Source organism: Prenolepis imparis, unplaced genomic scaffold (assembly GCF_030444845.1).
Source record: "Prenolepis imparis isolate NDT839.2.m4 unplaced genomic scaffold, iyPreImpa1.0 SCAF_2, whole genome shotgun sequence".
Lineage (NCBI taxonomy): Eukaryota > Metazoa > Arthropoda > Insecta > Hymenoptera > Formicidae > Prenolepis > Prenolepis imparis.
The window spans coordinates 14,976,356-14,997,144 of NW_028141160.1; the positions used below are offsets into that span (position 1 = coordinate 14,976,356).

The 20,789-nt window shown below is 37.8% G+C and overlaps 1 protein-coding gene across 5 annotated transcripts; it reads right to left on the reverse strand.

Annotated features, from left to right (window-relative positions):
- Positions 1–3,793: 3,793 nt before the first annotated feature.
- On the reverse strand, positions 3,794–20,601 carry LOC145949056 (protein gooseberry). Of its 5 annotated transcripts, none has more exons than XM_083058759.1 (6): positions 20,013–20,601; positions 13,655–13,968; positions 13,150–13,276; positions 8,712–8,880; positions 8,069–8,353; positions 3,794–5,115 (listed from the first exon to the last, which is right to left on the reverse strand). In XM_083058759.1, exons 1-6 carry the CDS (start codon positions 20,065–20,067, stop codon positions 4,851–4,853), a joined length of 1,215 nt encoding a protein of 404 aa, XP_082914885.1. In that variant the 5' UTR covers positions 20,068–20,601; the 3' UTR covers positions 3,794–4,850. The 5 variants fall into 5 exon arrangements, with proteins under 5 accessions (XP_082914885.1, XP_082914886.1, XP_082914884.1 ...); XM_083058760.1 differs by having other exon boundaries at positions 3,794–5,049; positions 8,712–8,883; positions 13,150–13,279; XM_083058758.1 differs by having other exon boundaries at positions 13,150–13,279; positions 20,013–20,600.
- Positions 20,602–20,789: the final 188 nt, after the last annotated feature.

Consider the following 20,789-nt stretch of genomic DNA (forward strand, 5'->3'; position numbering starts at 1 on the left):
CTTATAACTATCATAATAGTGTATATTTTGAAAGTATTATACATATAGGCATCTTTTATTTAGCTGTAGTTTTTTATATATTCTATACAATTATATATTAATTGTATAATCAGAACAAAAATAATAATGATAATAATATATGATAAAAAAAATATTGTGAAAAGATGCGATAAACATCTCTTCATCAAACACGAGATCCACCAATCGCGGCTCGCGACGAGGGGACGCGCACCTTGGTACCACGAGTGAGAACAACATTGATCTACGGGGGTCCTGGTTAGGGGATACCCTAGATGCATATACGCTGATCGCTTTGCAAAAGATCCACAAATGCGGCGTGATGCGCGACCAATCAGCGCGGCATAGCCAGCTGCCATGTGGGTAACGCCGATCGAAGCGGCATGAAGCCCCCGATTCATTCATCAAGACCCTGGTTACAGTAGCAGCCCCCGAAAAATCCCCCTCCTCGTGCTTTTTGTGCTCTTCACATGCCCTCTCGATGCCATTTTGAAATACGTTAAAACATATCTCGGAAACTAAAGTTAGTCAAACGTTTGTTGCTAGCAAATCTTGTGATCTTTTTGTCGTTTCTTTTGTAAATATATACGATAATTGGATAAACAGTTATGCAATTTTATTTCGAGATTTTTATTGCAAATTGTGCCTGAATGTATCAGGCACAATTTGCAATAAAAATCTCGAAATCGGAAAAATTGATGATTGGTTTCATATTGCATAACTGCGTCCAACTGATATTTTGGTACAGTCAAAAAATAAGAGAGAAAATTTATAGAAATAATTTCACTCCAAAACATCTTCATGTAAATGTAATCCCATAAATTTTAATACTTGTTTAGTTATTATTATAAAAATAAATATTATTTACTTAGCCATTCTAGATTCTAGTCTAGATGTAACGGCTATCATCACGTTGAGAAGAATCATTTCGAATTTTGTGAATGACCTCAACAACGATCGGGATCTTCACATATCAAAGATCCTCCCCGACATTGTTGAACGCCGCCGATTCGAGATCGTCGTTAAATTCGCAACACCATGATGCCGGCGATCTCATTGCACGATATATTCCCATAATTCCCCGACATGATCTTGCTAGGATGCAATGGGCGAGCGTGCAACTGCTCGTTTACAGTCGCACGAACGGGCGGCACGCACGCATGCATCCCCCACGCGGGATTTGCACGGCTTTCATTGGCTCGGTTAAGTTTGATTAATCTATTCGGACGCAAACCATTGTTCGAAACACGGCAGGCAATCCCATTGGTTGAAAAGGGCCGACGATGCATCGCATGGGGGGGCTGCATTGCCATTAAGGGCGAGCAGCCATCATGTCCCGCGTGAACTGGTTCCGTGTGTGTTTTTCGCTTGTCCAATTTTATTCCCCCCCTTCCCCCTCCAACGGTAGTCGACATTTCATTTTTGCAAAGCAAATTTATAAAAAAAAATAATAATAATAATGACAAGTTAAAAAAAAGAATCACACACTATATCAAAAAATTTCAATCAATGAATACATTAAAGAAATCTCTATATAATTGACGAAATATTTTTTATATTCACAGAAATGTGTAAGGAATAAAACTATAAATCAATTTAAAAATTATAATGCAAGATGCTGGTTATTAGAAAATTAATTTTAGGCAATAATGAAGCAGTCATCATGGAGTGAAAGAAATTTGAAAGAATTTCCGAATCATAAGTTTTTTTAGAAATAATCTTCAAAGTTTCAAAAACATTTTGATTTATTATATTTCACTTTTCTTACTTAACAAAATTACGCTCAATATCCAAAATATTAAATAATTATAAATAATAATTTTTGTAATAAGATTATATGGAAATAAAAATTAATTATCTCTCGCGCGTTTAGGATAAATCTCGCAGAAAAATTGCATTAGCTATTTTACATGTATAAAGTGTGACTTTACATCGTGAAACGTATATGTTTCGGATATGTATCGTGGTGCATATAGACCGAAGTCACGCAACGTACGCGCACGCACGCACGCATTGGCTGTAACGACACCCTTAGATTTCTATCGTGAGGGTGAGTCTGGGAGGTCGTCACACTTATCAGCTTTGCAGTTGCCGGTACATCTGTTCTGGTTATCGTGTTGAAAAATGTAACGAAGAGTAAAAGAACCGGTGTATGCGCTTAAAAAAAACTGTTATAAACGCAATAAAATTTTTAACAAAATTGAACAAATAAAAGACAATATACAGTTATTTATAATAAATTATTGCAAGACACATTTGTGCAACTTACGAATGTTTTCCGGCTTGAACTTCTGTATATTGTTTGTGAGAAAATTATTATCCCTTGTAATAAATATTTAATTACTTTACCATTTTTTCGTTCTTGGAAAATGTTTTAAAAGAATAATTTTTTTTATATATTTAATATTATCTCTTGCAAAAGAGACATTAATTTATTTTGTGAATATTATATTCTTAATTACAAGAGACTAAATAAAAAAATTTATTAAAACATATTGATAATAAAATGTTGCATTATATTTTACGATAGTTCTGATGACAATGTCCTTTTTATGCCAATTCTTGACCTACCACATCGCCATTAAGATCAGAACAATTTAAGAGTAACATATTGGGGGAAGATATTCGGTGGGATTGGCGATGAGAAAGAAGAGAAGGCGAGTTTCAAAGGAGCCGCTCTTGTGTGGAACAACCCCCGAACCGCTCTTATAGGGGTTGGAATATGGGCGGGGATCATTGAATGGCGAATCATGGAGGCAGGTAAACGATATGTGAGGTCTCGAAAAAGTATCGTGAGACAGATCTCGGGTTTTTTCCAAACGAATTTTAATGTATCTCTTTTGTAATTTGATGGTTTGCTCGCTATATAAATTTACGATGATTGAAATAAGGAAAAAGGAAAGAAATTGAAAAAAAATTATTGATTCGTGTTTAATAGTTTATGCGAATATATCCCAAATATAATCTGTAATAATAAATATATATTTATGATTCGCAAATTCATTAAAAATATAAGTTTACTTTATTGAAATAATGATATAAATAAAGAATGTGATATAATAGACACTCGTAATACAAATGTTCTTCCAAATAAATCGAGCAAGTAGAAATTATATCCGTGAATGTGCTTACGAACTTCGAAGGGTTGAAATCAAAAGAAGGTCGATAGAGCGAGTCGTTGTGCAGAGATACTTTTGTTAAAATTCTGAAGACGGATAGCAAGAGAGAAAGAAAGAGCGAGAGAGAGAGACACCGACCACCTACTTCGTTGACACAATGGGGCACAAATGCGTGGCGACAGGACCCGTAGATATACGGCAAGCTGATTGCTCGTTGTGTCACTGTGCGCCCGATTGTCGGCTCTTCGGGGTCCGTAGAACCCCGCCGACCGCGCGTATTGTCTCCTAACGATAGACCCCGTGATCAACGATGGTTAGCGGGGGCGGCTTAAAACCAGGAGACAGGTTTCACGATTCAGGACCAATCGCGAATTATATACACGCTCTTTTTTTTAGGTTGATCGTTTTTTAAAAAGATTTTTTATCTTGGGGGATCATTACTTTTCTTCGATAAAATGAATGAAAATAACATCCTGAAATAATTAATATATCTCAAATTAACAAATTTGTTGTTAAATACCTGTTTACAAATTTTCATTTTTATTTAAACAAATGTGTACTTACCTTGCAAGCAAATTTTTGGTGAAAAACATTGACAATATATTTAAGGACATAGTAAATTTTCCATAAAATCCATTTATTATATGTAACAATACAAGTCAGATATATCTGTTGCGTCGATGAAACACTTTGTGTTTTATATACAATAAACTTATGTAACTGGCCAATTAGATAAATTGTTGGATAAAATCATCATGTCGATCGTTAAGAATCTGTAAGTAATTTTTCTACGCTTCGTACTATTACTACCTAATACGTGTATATACAGCATTATGCATAAAATATATTCGAGTCATACGCAAATATATAGATGCATTTATATTATATCGTTACAATAATAAAATAATTCTAAAGTGGTAAAGCATTCTCGAAGGCATTGTTGTTGTACAACTTATTGCTCGTAAGTGCTGATCACTCTAACGAATAAATCTTTGCGTTAAATTACGACACTTTTTAGAAGTCAGTGTACGACTTACATCTACATATATGAATCTACAGTTAATTAAAGTAAGTTTTACACTCTATCATAAATATGCAATAGCGTCAAAGCGGAAAAGCTTGAACGTATTATCTAGCGATAGCAGTACTGAGCGATTATAAAATATTTATACACAATCGATTGCATTATATATAGAGATTATACTTAGTACATATATTTATAAATAAAAAAATCTTTCCTCTCTAAATTCCGGACGCTCTATGTAACACATACATTTTACATTTAATTTAACTAGAAATTATATTATACAAATAATATTTTTTATATGATTTTTCAGAAACGAGACGTTGCGATATTTTTCGTTAAAATGTCATCGCTAAAAAAATGATCTTTAATTCTTCAGATCTTCAATTTTCTGAAGTAACAACGCGATAACAAGAAAGTAATAATAACTTAACAACAAAGAAAGAAAAGAAACGTATTTTTTATTACGTGAACACAGAAATATTTTCAACGCGCGCATAAATATTTTTATACAACTGCAATTTTTTTTTGCACAATTTAATTCTGCCGAAATTTGGTTAAGAAAAAAATAAGATAAATATATAACAATAACGATGAAGCGACTTCTCAGAAGCTATGTCTTTCGCGATGCATTTGTAAGTGTAGTTGCGTGTAATCAATTCGCGATCGCTCCTTATAACAAACTTAATTCAATGAACTCTTCCACAAACCTGAGAATCGATGCCACCCAAGTAAGGATATCCGCTCTTCGCCTCGCTGGGGCTGTGCGGCGTCACGTGAGGTGTCATCCCCGTCGAAACCGGCACTCCGGAGGAAGATGCACTACCTTGCACCATGCAGGCACTCATGTTTGACGCGGTTGGACTGACACTGCCCAGACTGCCTAGACTGATATTGGTGGAAGTCAAATTGGAGGCGAGATTGCTACTACCGTAGTGAGAAGCGTTGAATAAGCTGCAATATGAAAAGAGAATGTCGAACGTCTATAGTCTATATATACAGGAAAATAAATGACGATATAACAAGATGGAGATTATCGCTGATTTATTTATCGTTTGATTACTTAGTTTTAAAAAATTATATATATATAATATCACAAAATATTTACTCTGCATTATAGAAGTATTAGATTTGAATTTATTAATTATCATATATATATGTATATTTGTATTAATAATATAAAAAGAAAAAATAAATATAAAGCATTTAGTTTTAATTTTTAAAAGATTCTGCATCAAGACAGATTTATTAAAATTATGAAATTGTGTGAATATGACATCATACTAATTAAATGTCGACGAACAAAGGGAGATTCTCACGAATCATAGATATTGATCGGTTAAAGGAATATATTATTCACTGATATTTGTAATTATCTTTCTCCGATCGATATATTGAATATAAATTAACTATTGTATGCGTACAAAAAAAAATGTACGGTTACGTGGGATCCGATGAAATGAGTTGCAGTTACAATGGTGAAAGGTGTCCACACGCGGTAATACGAAAATGAAATTCCCTCGTATGGTTCTCAAAGTGGTTACCGCCGTTTGCAAGGCGATACCGCACTAACACACGCACTGCGAATCGGTTAGGGCGTGTCGAGGGCGGCAGCGGCCGATTTCCAAACACCGTCGCGGCCCTTTGAGCATTTCGGTACACCACCGTGATTAAGGATCTCGGATCGTGTCTCGTGAGGGATAAAGCTTCGTCCTCTCTTTTGCTTTTATTATCATATTTAGTCATTTCTTAAATTTCATACCAAAGAGATTATTGTAATTATTTTAATATTCATAAATGCAAAAATGTGGAGAACCAGGAGCACATTGTGTATGTTTTACTTAATATGTTTAAAAAATATACAAATAGATGCATAGATCTTTTTATGACATAAACGATACTAGAACATACATAATAAACGCGTCAACGATATATGAAAAAAAATAGTTGATATAAAAAATTAAATTAAAAAAGAATCACCAAAATCTATTTTTGATTAAAATAAACTCAAATTAATTTTTTTATGTATACACATATGTCGATGTTTTGAAATGATGGACGTATCGATAATATACGATTGCAAAGCACAGTTAATACTTTGAATCAGTACTTTATTATGACAGTTAAACACATTAAATCCCGTTGATATTTTTTGTTCTTTTTATTTAGAAGGTAGGACGACGTTTTCTGGCGGAAGCAGCACGATTTATCGACTTTGTGCACAACATATCTACGCGAATCCTTCTACGAATCTATATTCATACGGAAGAATGTTTCTCTCTTCTCTTTCATAAATTAAATTTTTTCTATAGACGTGTTAACGAATTCTTAGAAATTGAATAGTAATCGAGCCTATATAATCGATTTAGAACCTATAATTTTGGAATTAAAATTCATTATCAAATAAAATATAGAATTTACACACTTTATTTAAGGATTATTAAGGAAACTGATTGTAAGTTTCTTTAAGAGAAAATGAGAGAACGAGAAAGAGAGAGAAACTATTAAAACTTTATAAATGATAATTTTTCAGTATATTAAAATTAATCTTCTCCTCTTCCTATTAAAAAATATTAATTAATTAAAAATGACTCACTCTATTTCTCAACAATTCTTACAATTTCAACATTTATCTAAAGTGAGTTCCGAAAGTTCACTTCTTTTTTTCGTTAAAAAATACATTATTAACGGCATTCATTATTATATTTTCTTCGACGTCTTGTATAACTTTCATATTAACTAAATGTAAAATGATTTTCGAATGAGTTTCGAGTTTCGAGACTTGTCTTCTTTCTTCTGCTAAGAAATGTGCTGATATGACTCATGGTCATTTTATAATAGTCTGTATAGTTTTCACATTGCTTAAACGTGAAATGGCAAAAATGACGACAACCATCAACAATGAAATCGTTTGCTTTCTGACTATGAAAAGGAACCTCCCACGTTTAGGTTGACGTTTCACAGGGGGTCCATGAGCATTAGCTCGGATATTTAAAACTGACGAATGTTCTGCACACCACGTGATGATTCGGCACACCAAGTAAGTTAACGGTAGCGATTGTACAGATGTCCGAGTGAGACAGAAAGCTTGAAACACAGAGGAAGCGAGAAAGGGGCGCGCGCGGAGATAAAGACGACGAAACCGGGGTGTTTCCAACAATTAATTCAGCCATTGTGGCGTAATAACAGGTTGCTCCGATGGCCGTGTTGCTACAGTGTGTTGTTACACGCCGAACGGACGAGTCGATTCACTCTAGCAGATAGGGGAACAGAGAAAGAGAAAAAGAGAGTGAGAGAAGCTGATGCGGAGAGAGTGGAGAGAAAACAAGGAAGCGAGAGAAGGAGAGAGCCAACGGGGCCCCACCGACACGTTTTCTGTGTGGTCCTCAATTATGTTGCTTCTTGGGCCTCCATAATGAAACGCTACCGGCTAATAATCCAACCCGGGTCTTGATCCTTCGGCATAGGGTGTATGTACCTGCGCCGTGATCTAGCTTTAACCGATCGTGGCAGCATCGCGAGATAGCGACGTTCGATCGCGAATAATCTTTGCGGGGATGTTCGCGGATGAGAGATCACGTTCGATTATATTTTTATATCATTTCGGGTTGTTCAATAAATAAACAATTTTTTTATCAAGTTTTTCGTAAATTATAAAATTAAATGTTAATTAAAATCAAATTTTTTAAAAAAATTGTTGAAAATTAGTTGTCAAAAAAATTGAAAGTCGTGAACAGTAATAGTAATAGCTGCCAAAAATTTTTGATTGACTTAGATCTAGTAATTAATTATTTCTAGAATAATATCTAACTTGTACACACACAGTTAAACAAGTCTTTCCTTCTTTCTTTGCAGTTTTATAGAATGGAATTTTTTATATATATAAGTATATTAAATCAAAACTTACCCATAATTGTCCGGAGTCGTCCGTGGCCATTGCTGCTGCGCTGTATAATAATTATCCCCGTAGTTGTAATGCTGAGGGTAATTCGCGGTGGTCGCTGCAGCAGCAGCAACACTCGTCTGTCCATAGCTCTGATAGCTCTCAGCACCACTTCCGTAATGTTGAGTTTGGAAGGATTGTAAACCCATGGCGTTAAAGGCGTTCAGCTGTTGGGTATTGAGCTGTTTGCGAAGTCTGGCGCGTCTATTGCTAAACCAGACTTGCACTCGCGCTTCTGTCAGTTTCGTTCTGAAAAAAAAAAAAAAAACATTTGCGATTATTAATAAAGATATAAATATATAACGACTATTATCGTAAAACGATGAAACTACATTTCAATTTTTTAACTCTCTGCGATCAACAATTATTGTGATCAATATTACAAATTTAAATTTAAGTTTGAGTTTTAATAAAAAAATTTAATTGTTTAACTGTTTTAATAACTGATAATTAATTTGACATATTAATATCTAAATTTAATTTAATTAATAATTTCTAACATTTAATTTAATAATTAATTTGATGCTATTTTTTATTTGCATGATTTAAGAATTTAAACGTGTAAATTCTTATGAAATATAGAGAGAGTATTTTTTCTAAAACTTACTTTTGTGCAAGTTCTTCTCTGGTATACACGTCGGGATATTGCGTACGATGAAAAGCCGCTTCCAGTTGCTCCAGTTGTTCGCCAGTAAAGGTAGTCCTACTCCTACGTTGCTTCCTCTTCAACGCGATGCCAGGTTCGCTTTCCGTATCAGAGTCGTCGCCACTACTTCCTGCTAAAAGTATAATCAATGAGTGATGCCACTTGAGTATGTCATTTAAAATATTATATATGTCATAAAAAAAATACTTAATAATTCTTTAAAGATCGTCAATTATTAACGAATTTGTCTCGGATTAAAAGGATTAAATTCACTTTTCTCTCCTCGTTTGCCAAAATGAGATGTATTAACAGAAAACACAAGTTCTCTACTCGAAACTGACATTAAACATCATCGATAGCTTTCGAGATGAGAGACGCGAGCGTTCTTTAATAGCGGCGAGAGCATCTCTCGGTCCAGCACGTGCTGCACGTCAGATACCGAAGATAGGAAGCGAGTCGTTTACGCCCACAGTTCACACGCCGGTCTCAGCAACCCACCATTAAGACCCTACTGATTACAGCCGTGCCCAGCCGAACCTATACTAAACTAAAACACCGGAGAAATTAGGGTCCGCCGCGAAGAAATTAAGTTCTTTGACATGTCCCGTCCCACCCGAGCTAAACGAAAGCCCGTGGAGCGTTCCTAAAGAAGAATCGTTGTCTGCTCCCATGAGACACTATTTATGGAATTTCGAGTTTGATTTGTAACCCTTTCGGGGTCCGATTTGTTCTCCACGGTCTCTGTTACGTTGACCTCAATATCTACATCGTTAAAAACTACTTCGACTGTTGAAATTTGTCACGAATAATTTAATCTCTATTTACTGTATTTTTAATTTTTTTCCAAAGTTTAACTAATAATGTTTATCAATTATTTATTATTTTATTTAACGACGAGGTTTCATTCCGACGAAGTTTTTTTATAAATTGTGTACATCTCATTGGCTATAATATATACAATGTAAAATTTGAAATATCAAGATATCTCAAGTAATCCTTGGATCCTTCGTTTTTTGCAATATATTCAATAATTTATGAATTTATTTTCAGATTAAGTCGATCAACCGACAGGACGTCTAAATCAATAGCACCTGCGCGAACATCAGCCAGAATTCGAGAACCACAAAGTGTACGGCGGGTTCCGTCAGATTAAAGAGCATCGCGCGCTCGTAAATCGTCGCAACGCTTTGAGGAGCATACCTAATGATTTTTTGAGATCTTAACGCTTTCGGCGAGCTATCAACGCCCGCCGATACATGAATTTGGGAACTGAACGCATACATTTAAAAAAGGTTGCACGCGCGCGCGATTACCTAGCAGTTCTTTCACATAAATAAAATAAATTTAAGATGATATATATCTAGATTTACTAGCATATATTAATAATCGTTTTAAGAGAAACCTTGCATAAGTTAAATAAATTACTATTGTGCTTACTCTAAAAATAAAATAAATAAAAATAAAAATAATTAATAAGAATAATTTTTACGATTAGTACAAGTAAGAAATAAAATAACTGTGCGGGAGGGCATTCAAAGCAAAATTGCTCAAATTAAAAAATGTTTGTGTATACCTGCAACTATCTCGCCACTTTTAGATCGACTTTAGATAGTATAGTAATGGCGAAAAGCAGGGGATCGGGTCGTTGGTCGAAAATCGAGATAAACATCCGCAGGAAAAGCTGATGTTAAATAATTACTATCGTGAGACAGCCAAGACAAGGCAATCGCCTGGTCTCGAACGTGGCCAATGAATGGTCGCAGGTCTCAATCACGGCTTTGCCCCGCAGTAAGAGCATCTAAATCAATAGAGAGGGTGCCGTTGTGTTCCGCGAACAAAATGGGGTGTGTTGTTGGCGGTTTGTAAGATTAGAGGCAGGCGGCGGCCACGAAGCCGAAGAAGAAGACCACACGCCGTGTACGCGTAGTTCCTCCATCTTCCTTGCATCTACGCAGGAGCCTTCAACATCCTCGTCGTCTCGTTTCTTCTTCTTGGGTCCGACTACTCCCTCCTCTTGACCGTTCCACCTGATTTCTTCTTTCACGTCCGTCCGACTCTGTTCCACCTGACATCTCCCTCTTTTACACTCGCTACACGGCCGATCTGTCCCTCTTTCTTGTGTCCCGATCGTTCCTCCCGATTTCTTTTACCGAGGGACAGACCGCGAGGTTATTTATCGCGCGTGTTCTTGGCTACTGGAACTGCTGAGTGATCTTGCGTTCTGGGACTGATGTTGCGACAAGAGGGGAGAAAGGAATATGGAAGATGAATGATGTAGGGCGAAATGATTGGAGTGTGTATTTGTGTGAGATCCTTTAGATTCTTACGCGTTGATTTTATTACGTAGTTGATCTATTAGATTGTTTGTTATTTCTAATTGTCGCTATTGAATGTTTTATATGTAGTAATTATATGCAATTATTTTATATTCTATTAATCTATGATCTCCATCTTGAAAGAAGTAATTAATAAATGTTAGAATTAAAATAGTAATAAAAAATTATTAATAAGAAATTAAATTATCTATTTCACACTATAACACACTAGGTAAACATTTTTAGAAACATCTTCGAGGAAAACATTCATTAACATTCTTGACTATGATGGTGTATTATTATTATCGCATTAATGCATCATGCGCTCAAGTTATCTCACTTTTTCTTCTCGTCCTTGGATCCTCACTATCCATAGTTCATGTCATAGGCCGAGCAAATACATTCCTGATACTTTGGTGCTAAATCATTACGCTACGATCGAATAAAAAGAAACGCGGATTCTACGTCCGAGACGCGTATTCAAAAAGATCTCGTCTCCCTCTGGTTCTTCTTCTTCTTTTTCGTCTTCGTTTCCTCTCCTTTCGCGAAGGTGCATTAGCGGCGGGAGCAGTGTCTGACTCTTTTCTTGTTTTTCCCCTTTTTTCGAATATATTTTACCGAGCTTGCAAACGTGGCAAACGCAAAAAAGTTTTTTGTCTATTCTTCCAAAATTTTATCGGAGTATTCAATGAAATCGATACTTTTAGATAATCTTATTTTAACACCTCATCTTAATAAACCATCTTTCTTGTAGAATATTATCATCGCACAGAGGTGCATTAGCGGCGGGAGCAGTGTCTGACTCTTTTCTTGTTTTTCCCCTTTTTTCGAATATATTTTTCCGAGCTTGCAAACGTGGCAAACGCAAAAAAGTTTTTTGTGTATTCTTTCAAAATTTTATCGGAGTATACAATAAAATCGATACTTTTAGATAATCTTATTTTAACACCTCATAAACCATCTTTCTTGTAGAATATTATCATCGCTATAAATCGCTATTTGATTCTTTAAAATATATAATTGCCTTTAAAACAGAAAATAAATATTTTATCTTCAATACACTCATTATTTCAAACTTTTTCAGCATTAAAATTTTTATTTAAAATTAGATATTTTATATCGCAATATTTGTAATCTAATCTATCGCAGCAAAAGCATTAAGTTATAATATAGATAATGTCGAAAAAGGGGAACGAAGATTACTGCTTTCGCAACAGCATGAAAAGATTGGTCAAGAAGTGACAGAAGCAACAGGTCGAGTACCCTCGTGAATCCTTGCGCGAAGTTGCAATCTCGAGCATACGTCTAATCAAAACTAAATCTTCCCGACAAGGTAATAAACTCGACACATCTACGCGCCACGGGACGCCTAATATTTCTTCGCACCCCTTACCGCCGGTAATAAATAAAAACGAAAGGAATTCCCCTTTACATGTTCGCCGACCAGACCTATATTTCTACCAATCCCAGCGTGCCTACAAAACTGCTGGATACTTCAATAAGTAGAACCCTCGTGTACAAACACACGTATGTATATACATTGTATATTGCAGACAGAGAGAGAAAGATTCATATAACATTTAACATGTAGTAAATAAGGTACTAATACAACAGCATCGTGGAAAATATCCACATAATAAAATCCTTCTGTGTAGCCAATAATTGAAATTTTTATTATATTTATATATGACTAATAATATTGCGTTATATAATCTTTCGACTCTTAGAAATTTTTGATTAACCGATAACGACTTCCTCATACGCAATACGCAAGTATGCGGGGAAAATGTTGAGTCGCATTTCGAATTCAGCGAGCACACAAGATACGGTCACCTTACTTTAATTAACTTAATCACGGCTACGCTATAATTACGCTTATCGCTCGATTAACTCTGGATGCTGCATTTATGCTCGCTTCGTGGTTTATGCGGTGTTAAAATGACGAAATGTATCGCGGATATCGCACTTGAAAATCTTTCTTCAAAGAAAGCGCAGTGATTTTTAATCGCGTTGAAAATCTTGATAGACTTCGAAAGTCGTGATAAATCGATCGATAATCATAAATATTATTTATTAAAACTCACCAAGAATGCCGTCGATGGAGTGATTCCTGCGTGGATCATCGTTGGGACGAGTTTGATTGGCTGGTCCACGTAAAAGTCTGGTGATGCTGGATACAGAGGGTGCCGAGGCTTTGTCGCAGACTCCATCCTGCTGGCAGAACCGCGTTGGACTAGTTAGTATAATTTTTCTACATTTATTGTGTAAATTTTAAATGTCGTTACGCGCATTTTTTCAGAAAAATAAAGATTATCATAAAGAAAGATGCCAAAAAAGTATTTTTTAAAAATCATGGTCAAAAGAAAGTGCATCTTATGTATATGTGTTTTATATATATTTTAAAAATTTATGTGGCTATGTAATATTCTTGTCATAATCTTATCAATTTCGGATTTTGCAATCATATTTATTTATATCAAAAGACGACATCTTATTTTTCTCTTTCTTGAGACCCTTCTCTTTCTCATCTCAAAATTATTTATCAATTCCGTTAATGCTAGTACAAAAATACGGGCGATATCAACGGACCTTTATCAATTTCTCCCGTATCTCCCAGCTGAAGATGCCAGGGTTCTGCCGTTTGAGATCCTCGATCCTCGCCTCGACTTCCGGCGTAGCTACTCGCGGTTTGCTACCGCCGATTACGCCGGGTCTGATCGATCCCGTTTCCTGATACCGGTTCAGGATTTTAGATACGCAACCGTGAGATACCCTCAGCTGTCTCGATATGACACACGGCCTAACACCGGCCGCTGCCATCTCGACGATCTTCAAACGAATATGATTCGGTAATGGACGGCCGTTGATGAACACACCGCCCAGCTGGTTCACGCGACCCTGTCCTGCAAAAATAATAACGCAATTCACGCGTTTACACATAGTGTAAAAATGGCTTGTTACGCTACAATAATAGCGCAGCGCATATCTATTTCAACGATCTATTTACAAGTCACGAGTTATGCGGAATTAATAATGAAATAGGTATAAGGATTTGTCACAAGATTGCGCAGTGTCGGAAACTTCAAACGAAAATGACGCGTAGATCAGAGTTATTACTTTGAAAGGCATAATTTTCCGGCGAGCTATAGAGAATACAATACGTTTCTCTTCCTCTCTCTTACTTTATAAAACAATTACCGCTACTTAACATATACGAAGCTAAATATGTAACAGCTGTACGTGAGACAAAAAGAAAAAATTACTATGTATATTGGATAGAAACGCAGTCGAGAAAAAATAGTGTGTTTTTTTCTTGCCGCTGATATACAATGCAGCATGGCATGCAGTGTGCACAAGTGTGGCGCGGCCATTTTTCTCGAAATAAATGAGAATAAGTGAAGACGGACAAAAGTGACGAACAAAAGTGATGGAGAAGGAGAAGAAGAAGAAGAAGAACAGAGGGAAGTAAACTCGCGCAAAAGAGGGACCGCTTAGCGAGACAAAGCGCGGCGACACGCGAGGTGCCGCTCAAACGCCGCTAATTACTGGTAATTAGTCCATCCCCTTAATTAACTTAATTATAATCACGAAGTCAAACAAACGACGTTACACGCGACGGAGTCAAGAGAGAGCGGCTCCGACCGGCAAAGAGGGGCAAAGAAGCGGAATGAGATGCGCGCGGATGCGGTGGCTCCGGACGATGCTGAAGAGGCTGGACCTCGCGTGCTTCAGAAAACCACGAAAGCGGGACGCGTCACGAGTTACGGCCCTGGTTTTGCGCGGAGCAGTAAAAGCTGCGGACGAAGGGAAAGAGGGAAGGCGAGAGAGAGAGACGAAGGCGAAGGCGACCTTAAAACTTGAAGAGCCTTAAAAGCGCTCTCTCACGCGGCGACAATGAGGGGCCTCGACAACCGGGGGCACGGCCCGTATTCTACGTTTGTACGTATTTACATAAAGGAAGTTTTGCATAAGAGAACGCGCTCTCCGAGAAGAGGCGCGGGCAACTTATGTGCGTCTCGCGGATATGTGATCTGCTCTGGTCCAGAGATCTGACTGAATGTTGGATCTTTTTAGTAATAAAATAATAAGTAATGACACACTTCTTTTCGCATAGTCGATAATTATCAGAGCCTCGCGTAGGATAATAATAGTCATACAAGGTATAAAAAATCTTGAACTTTCAATTAGTTTCATTTCTCTGAAGAATTTTATAAAATAGCTAAATTTCGATGAAAAAAAATGCCTAGATTATTGCGACTATTTTTTAATGACAAGACGACGAGTAGAGTTCGCGAGACAGAGAGATGCGTCGCGAATCCTCGGCAACCCAAACATTTTCGCGATCGCATCGGGATCGTGGTGCGCGCAGCGGCAAAGTTCGTGATATATTCTCGCCGGCTACCTGCTGCGAGAGCGCGGAGCCTAAGAGTCCGCTAATTACCACGGCGTAATTCAAAAGACGACCCCCTTCCCGGGCGCGTCCAAGTCCTCTCCGGCACAAAAGTAGTCCCGTTTCGTCGTTCATCACGAGCCCCAGAGATTTACATCCCCGTCCCCCCCCGACCTCCGCCGGGATCCCTCTCGCGCTCTTCGTAAGGACATATCCGCGAGTGCGTGCAACGCACACACTCCCACACGCGCCCGTCGTCGTGTATAGGCCGGGTTACGGTCCCGGCCGGACACCTCTCCGGTGTATGACGTCAGTCAGGCCGCGGGGCCCGACGGGATTACAGGCAAGATCAAAAGGCGCCGACCGCCGCCGCCGCCGCCGACGAGCTCTCGGTGCGAGGCGCGCGAGCATCGCGGATAATCCTACCGTGAGTTTCGGATAAATTGGATGAACTCGGGAAACTAAAGTTGAAGGAATCAAATAGCAAAATATTAGACGTAATAATTAGCTGGGAAAAATATTAGAGTATACAAATATATATATAAATAAAAAGAAATTAGCACACTCTTAATAGAAGATTTAGAGTTCTTCTAGGCCTGAGAAAGGAATAAGAGAGAAAATTATTTTCTCAATAATTTTTGTAAGTGCTGATAGCGAGGAAAAAAAGAAAAAAAAGAATGAGAAAGACATATGTAATTAAAGACAGTTAACGACGCAGCTTATCGATATTCTGCGAAGGTATCCGTTCGAGATTGTACAGAATCGCTTATTGAGGAATTCGCACAGTGACACGGGAATGTCAGGAATGCTGAGGCTACCGCACATTCGTTTTCGCGTCGCACGTGTGTAAAACGTCTTTTGCCTATGATGCATATATGCACCGATGCACCCGATCGTTGCACTCGCGAGCGGGACCCGTACTTTTACGAACTCGCGGCGATCGTAACTCGAGTCACGGAATTGAAAGTTGAATGTACCACCAGGCGTGCGAGCGAGCCCTTTACTCGCGTTTTTGTTCCCTATCCGCCGATGAATATTGTTCGACGCGTTCTTGCGAAATGCGCCGCTGTTACGTGCGTTCGCCACGTGATTTCTCATCGCATTTTGTGCCATTAGTCTCGGTATCGATTGCAAAAATCTACGTATTTATTTTTTTTTCGATCGGAGAAATCGAAGTGATTTATATCTCCGTGGGGGACTTACGAACAACGAGTTTCTTTGATTCGAAAATAGTAAAATAGAGTAAATGCGGAAAGGAAAGCACAAAAATGAGCACTTGAATTATATACAATATATACAGAAAAAAAAATATATTTTTTATTTATTTTTTCTCCTTTTAATTAAATTTTTTTTGCATTAAATTTGATCGTATAAAAAAATGATTATCTCAAGAAGACAATTTAATCCAATAAGCAGCTGGTGAATGATTTATGCGTAATTTATTATAACACGATCGCGACAGTCATTTTCGCGAGGGTCTTTGCTGAAAGGACCACCCTGTTGAAACGAACATCGGGGAGAAGAAGACGCGTGGTGAAGAAACGATCGAAAAAAATAATTTCCAACATGAATTATTGATAACGGGCGATTGATTGTCAGCGATCAGACTTAATGTCCATGATCCGCGCGATGTGACGCGATGAAAGACCCACCCCTCCGTCTGATTTGAATTCGTCCGACGAAGCGTCGCGCATCATTAATATTTACCTGCGAGGCAGCGTCTCGACCTCAATCGAGGGTGCTCTTATAGACACGAAGGAACGCTAGAGAATTTCCAAATAATTGACCAGGCGGTACGGGCGTTTCATTACCCGAAGGTACGAGGAGACGCGACGCAGGCCTCAATTAAATCTTTTTCTCCGGTATCGGCCTCGATAAATTATTACGTGCGAAGAGCCGACGCACCGTATTTTGCGGCCGCGACATTCGCGATTTACGCGCGAGCCATGCAATTACGCTCTTTACGAGATTTTTCTTTATGGTAATTCATCCCCTTGTCGCGGTTGCTTATCGCTCTTAAACAGTAATAACAACGTTATCCCAAGTATTAATTGAATCTCATTAAGAACGAGATACGCGATCGCTCGAATTTTACGTGATGAAGCGCATATGATGGAACGGTTTGCAAGAATTATAAAAGATATGATCACTGAATTTGTTATTCAAGGCTTTTAACTGTAAGTCTGATCATCGTCCAATTACGACATAATTTCCAAGCTATTATGGTTACGCTTTTTATCCGACATTCTTGATTATTGGTGAACGGATTGATAATTTTTGGAGCAAACTGGAGAAAAATCTGTCAAATGTACGTTTTATTATATATTTTATGCGCCGTTCAGATCGCAAAGAAAATGTTCGATATATTAATATTATATACAATAATTACTAGCATTTTATTAAAATATTGTTATATATTATTGCTTAATATTTATTACGCAGAATCGATGTGTATATTTTGAATAAAAATTAAAAACCAGGTTCAACATCGAGTTGATGCGGACGCAAGTCCGAAGAATTCCAAGAGAGCGAGGGTTAATTTCTCAGGCAGACACACGGACCGACGACGATCCGTTCGTTTCGTCAATTACGCAATCTGCCGTGATACGACTGTGGCGATCGTCACTATAGGCGGGACCCTCTGATGGGTGGAAGATGAGAGCGGAAGGTACACGCGCGTACCTGAGTGGGAGTAGCCCGCATGTACCAAAGGGATGCATGTACTTAGCGTGCGGTGTGAGTTCCGAGTCGCGCCAAGGCTTCAATCAACGTGCCGTCGCCCGGGGCCTATCCGATATCAGACATTAGGTACCCACGGGTACCGTATCTTTCCTCGAGACTCTCCTCCACGTTCCGACGCCCACTACGCGCGGACTTGTGTATCGAACTTTATTCGAGAATTACCATCTTATCCCTTTCCCTATCTCTCTCTTTTTTTCCTCTTTCTCTTTCTCTTCCGCGTGCTCCGAAACGGTGGATAAACAATTGTGATTTAAAGGCACACGTGAGAGAAAGCGATTCGAATAGATCGTTCGCCATCTGGAGAGTCCTGTTATTGCCATCATTAGCTCTCTCTTGTATTATATGTATAAAAAGTGTAAGCAAAGTAAAAATTAAATATTAAGTTCTAAAAGCTAAATTACGAGTTCGATAAGAGTTGGAAAGTAATATAAATAGATCAATATATGTGTATATATTAGCATGAGAATAAATAAATGATACATAGTAATTATCGTAAGTTGTATTGGTAAAAGTTGTGACGTATTTTCTTTTTATAATCTTTATAAAGCTAAAATGTCACTCTTTAATCGTCAATCTTAATTAAATGCATAAGAAATACAATAGACCGTTCTTTCACTCCTTGAAATTTTATATGTCGGCGTAGCGCACTGTTCCATAAATCATAAATTACACAATGCGGAACGACATACACGGGCTTCTGTATGCGATTATTTATGCACAATTTCTCTCTCTTTCCAGACCTCTAAATCATTCTAGTCGACGATACCCGCCACGCGTTTACATTGCGAAACGCTTCTATACAGATTAGTCCTTACATCCGGATTACGTAAGGATGTGAGTTTTTTTGTTGATGATAATTTTCAGTGAATTAATCGATCGGACCGATCACGGATCGGACAGTTACGGGCATTTACAGAGATGAAAGTCGCGCTATTGAAAGTTATACCGGCGGGCAGCGAATAATTCAGTCAAAGCGCACATCGTAAAACCATTAACATCAGTTGTAAAATATCCACGGCACCGTTGCGAAGACGCCGGCAGGCGTCGAGCGTCGCTTGTGAAACTCGCGCTGACATTAATTGCGAGATTCTCTATGAGGAAGAGTTTCTACGAATAGCGGAAGTAATGCCAGTTTTGTTTCTTTATGCAGTTAAATACTAGTGAAATTAATTTTCGGAAAAAGAATTACTGGAAAGTTTAATTTTATCAAAATGGATACAAGTTGTCAAATTAAATTTTTAGATATAAAAAAATACATCTTATACATCGTACATTTTTGAGAGATTTATATTATTTATGGAACCTGTCGTATTTAATTACCCCATAATTCATATACAACAAAATGTATTTTTCCGTAAAAGGTTAGCAAAAGAGATAAAATGTATCTTTTACTAATTTTTATATAAAGACAAAAAATTATAAAGCCAGAAAATATATACATATATTCTAACATTTAATTTCTAAGTAATTCAAAGGGAATTATTTTAACCAAATTACTTTAAAACAAATTACTTTAATTCTTATCTTTATATTAATTGTTGAACAATTATTAATATAATACTCGCGTGGACCATTGCATTGAAAAATATGACTACTGTATTTATTATACACATATGTATTATTAAATCGGCAATTATTATTCAGAATCTCCAAATGTTTAAAATTTGCGTTGTGAAAATACTTTAAAACAATCTAAAAATTATCTAAACATCTTTTATACAATCTTCGCACTTGTGTATTGATTAGTATCGTGGGGACTCGATCTCAAGATCTCAAATTACCATCTGATAACTTTATAATTATTACAATTCTTACCTTGAAAGGGATATCCAGTGAAGTAGGGTGCCATGTTGAGAGTGCTGACTGCCATCTAGCCGTTCCTGATTCCAGGAGAAATCTTCCTCTCCCTCTTTCTTTCTTTCTCTTCTTTTCTCTTTCTTTTTCTCTGTTCACCACCACAACAAGGATCCTCACTTCCCTCGATTCCGAGTCCTGATTACACTCGATCACAATCCAAATCCTCACTTTTTCGCGTGTCACAATCGATCTGCGTGTCCAACGATAATGACGGATAATGTCCAATAATGACAAGAGCGACCGACTCGAAGGGTTTCTACTGCGAAGAACCGAAACGAAGGGGGCTCGGCACCCTTCTTATTTTTGTTGCGACGCGAAACGGGACGGATCTGTTGGCTACGGGGTCTCGGCTCGAACTGCCGGTTCCTGCGGTTGCGATCGTCTAGAACACGCAGGGCACGAAAGGAAACGAAAGGCAGGCACGAAAGGAGGAAAGCCTCCGAAGGAAGGCTCCGCCTTCATCTTGGGGCCCCTTTTAAGAACGACTAGCCGACGGTCCCAGCCGTCCTCTTTCATGGCTTTATCGGTGCCGCTGCATTGGTCACCTGCCAGGTAATTTTACCGCGGAGGTGGTCGCACGTCGAACTCCGCCTTGTAAAACAGACTTTCCACCACCATCCCTCACGAGAGATGAGGAAGTTTCGAGCCCGACTTACCCTTCCGGCGGTTCGCGATATCGATATCGCGCGATCGCAAGCTTCTCGCGGCCGATCCGCGCAGATTTCCTTTGCGGAT

Excerpts from the sequence above, each read along its gene's own strand:
- LOC145949056 (XM_083058755.1), bottom strand. The coding sequence starts at position 20,067 with ATGGCAGTCAGCACTCTCAACATGGCACCCTACTTCACTGGATATCCC. Across the intron at positions 13,969-20,012 it reads CACTGGATATCCCTTTCAAG|GACAGGGTCGCGTGAACCAG; the intron begins GTAAGAATTGTA and ends TTATTTTTGCAG. Across the intron at positions 13,280-13,654 it reads TACGGGAGAAATTGATAAAG|CAGGATGGAGTCTGCGACAA; the intron begins GTCCGTTGATAT and ends CGGTTCTGCCAG.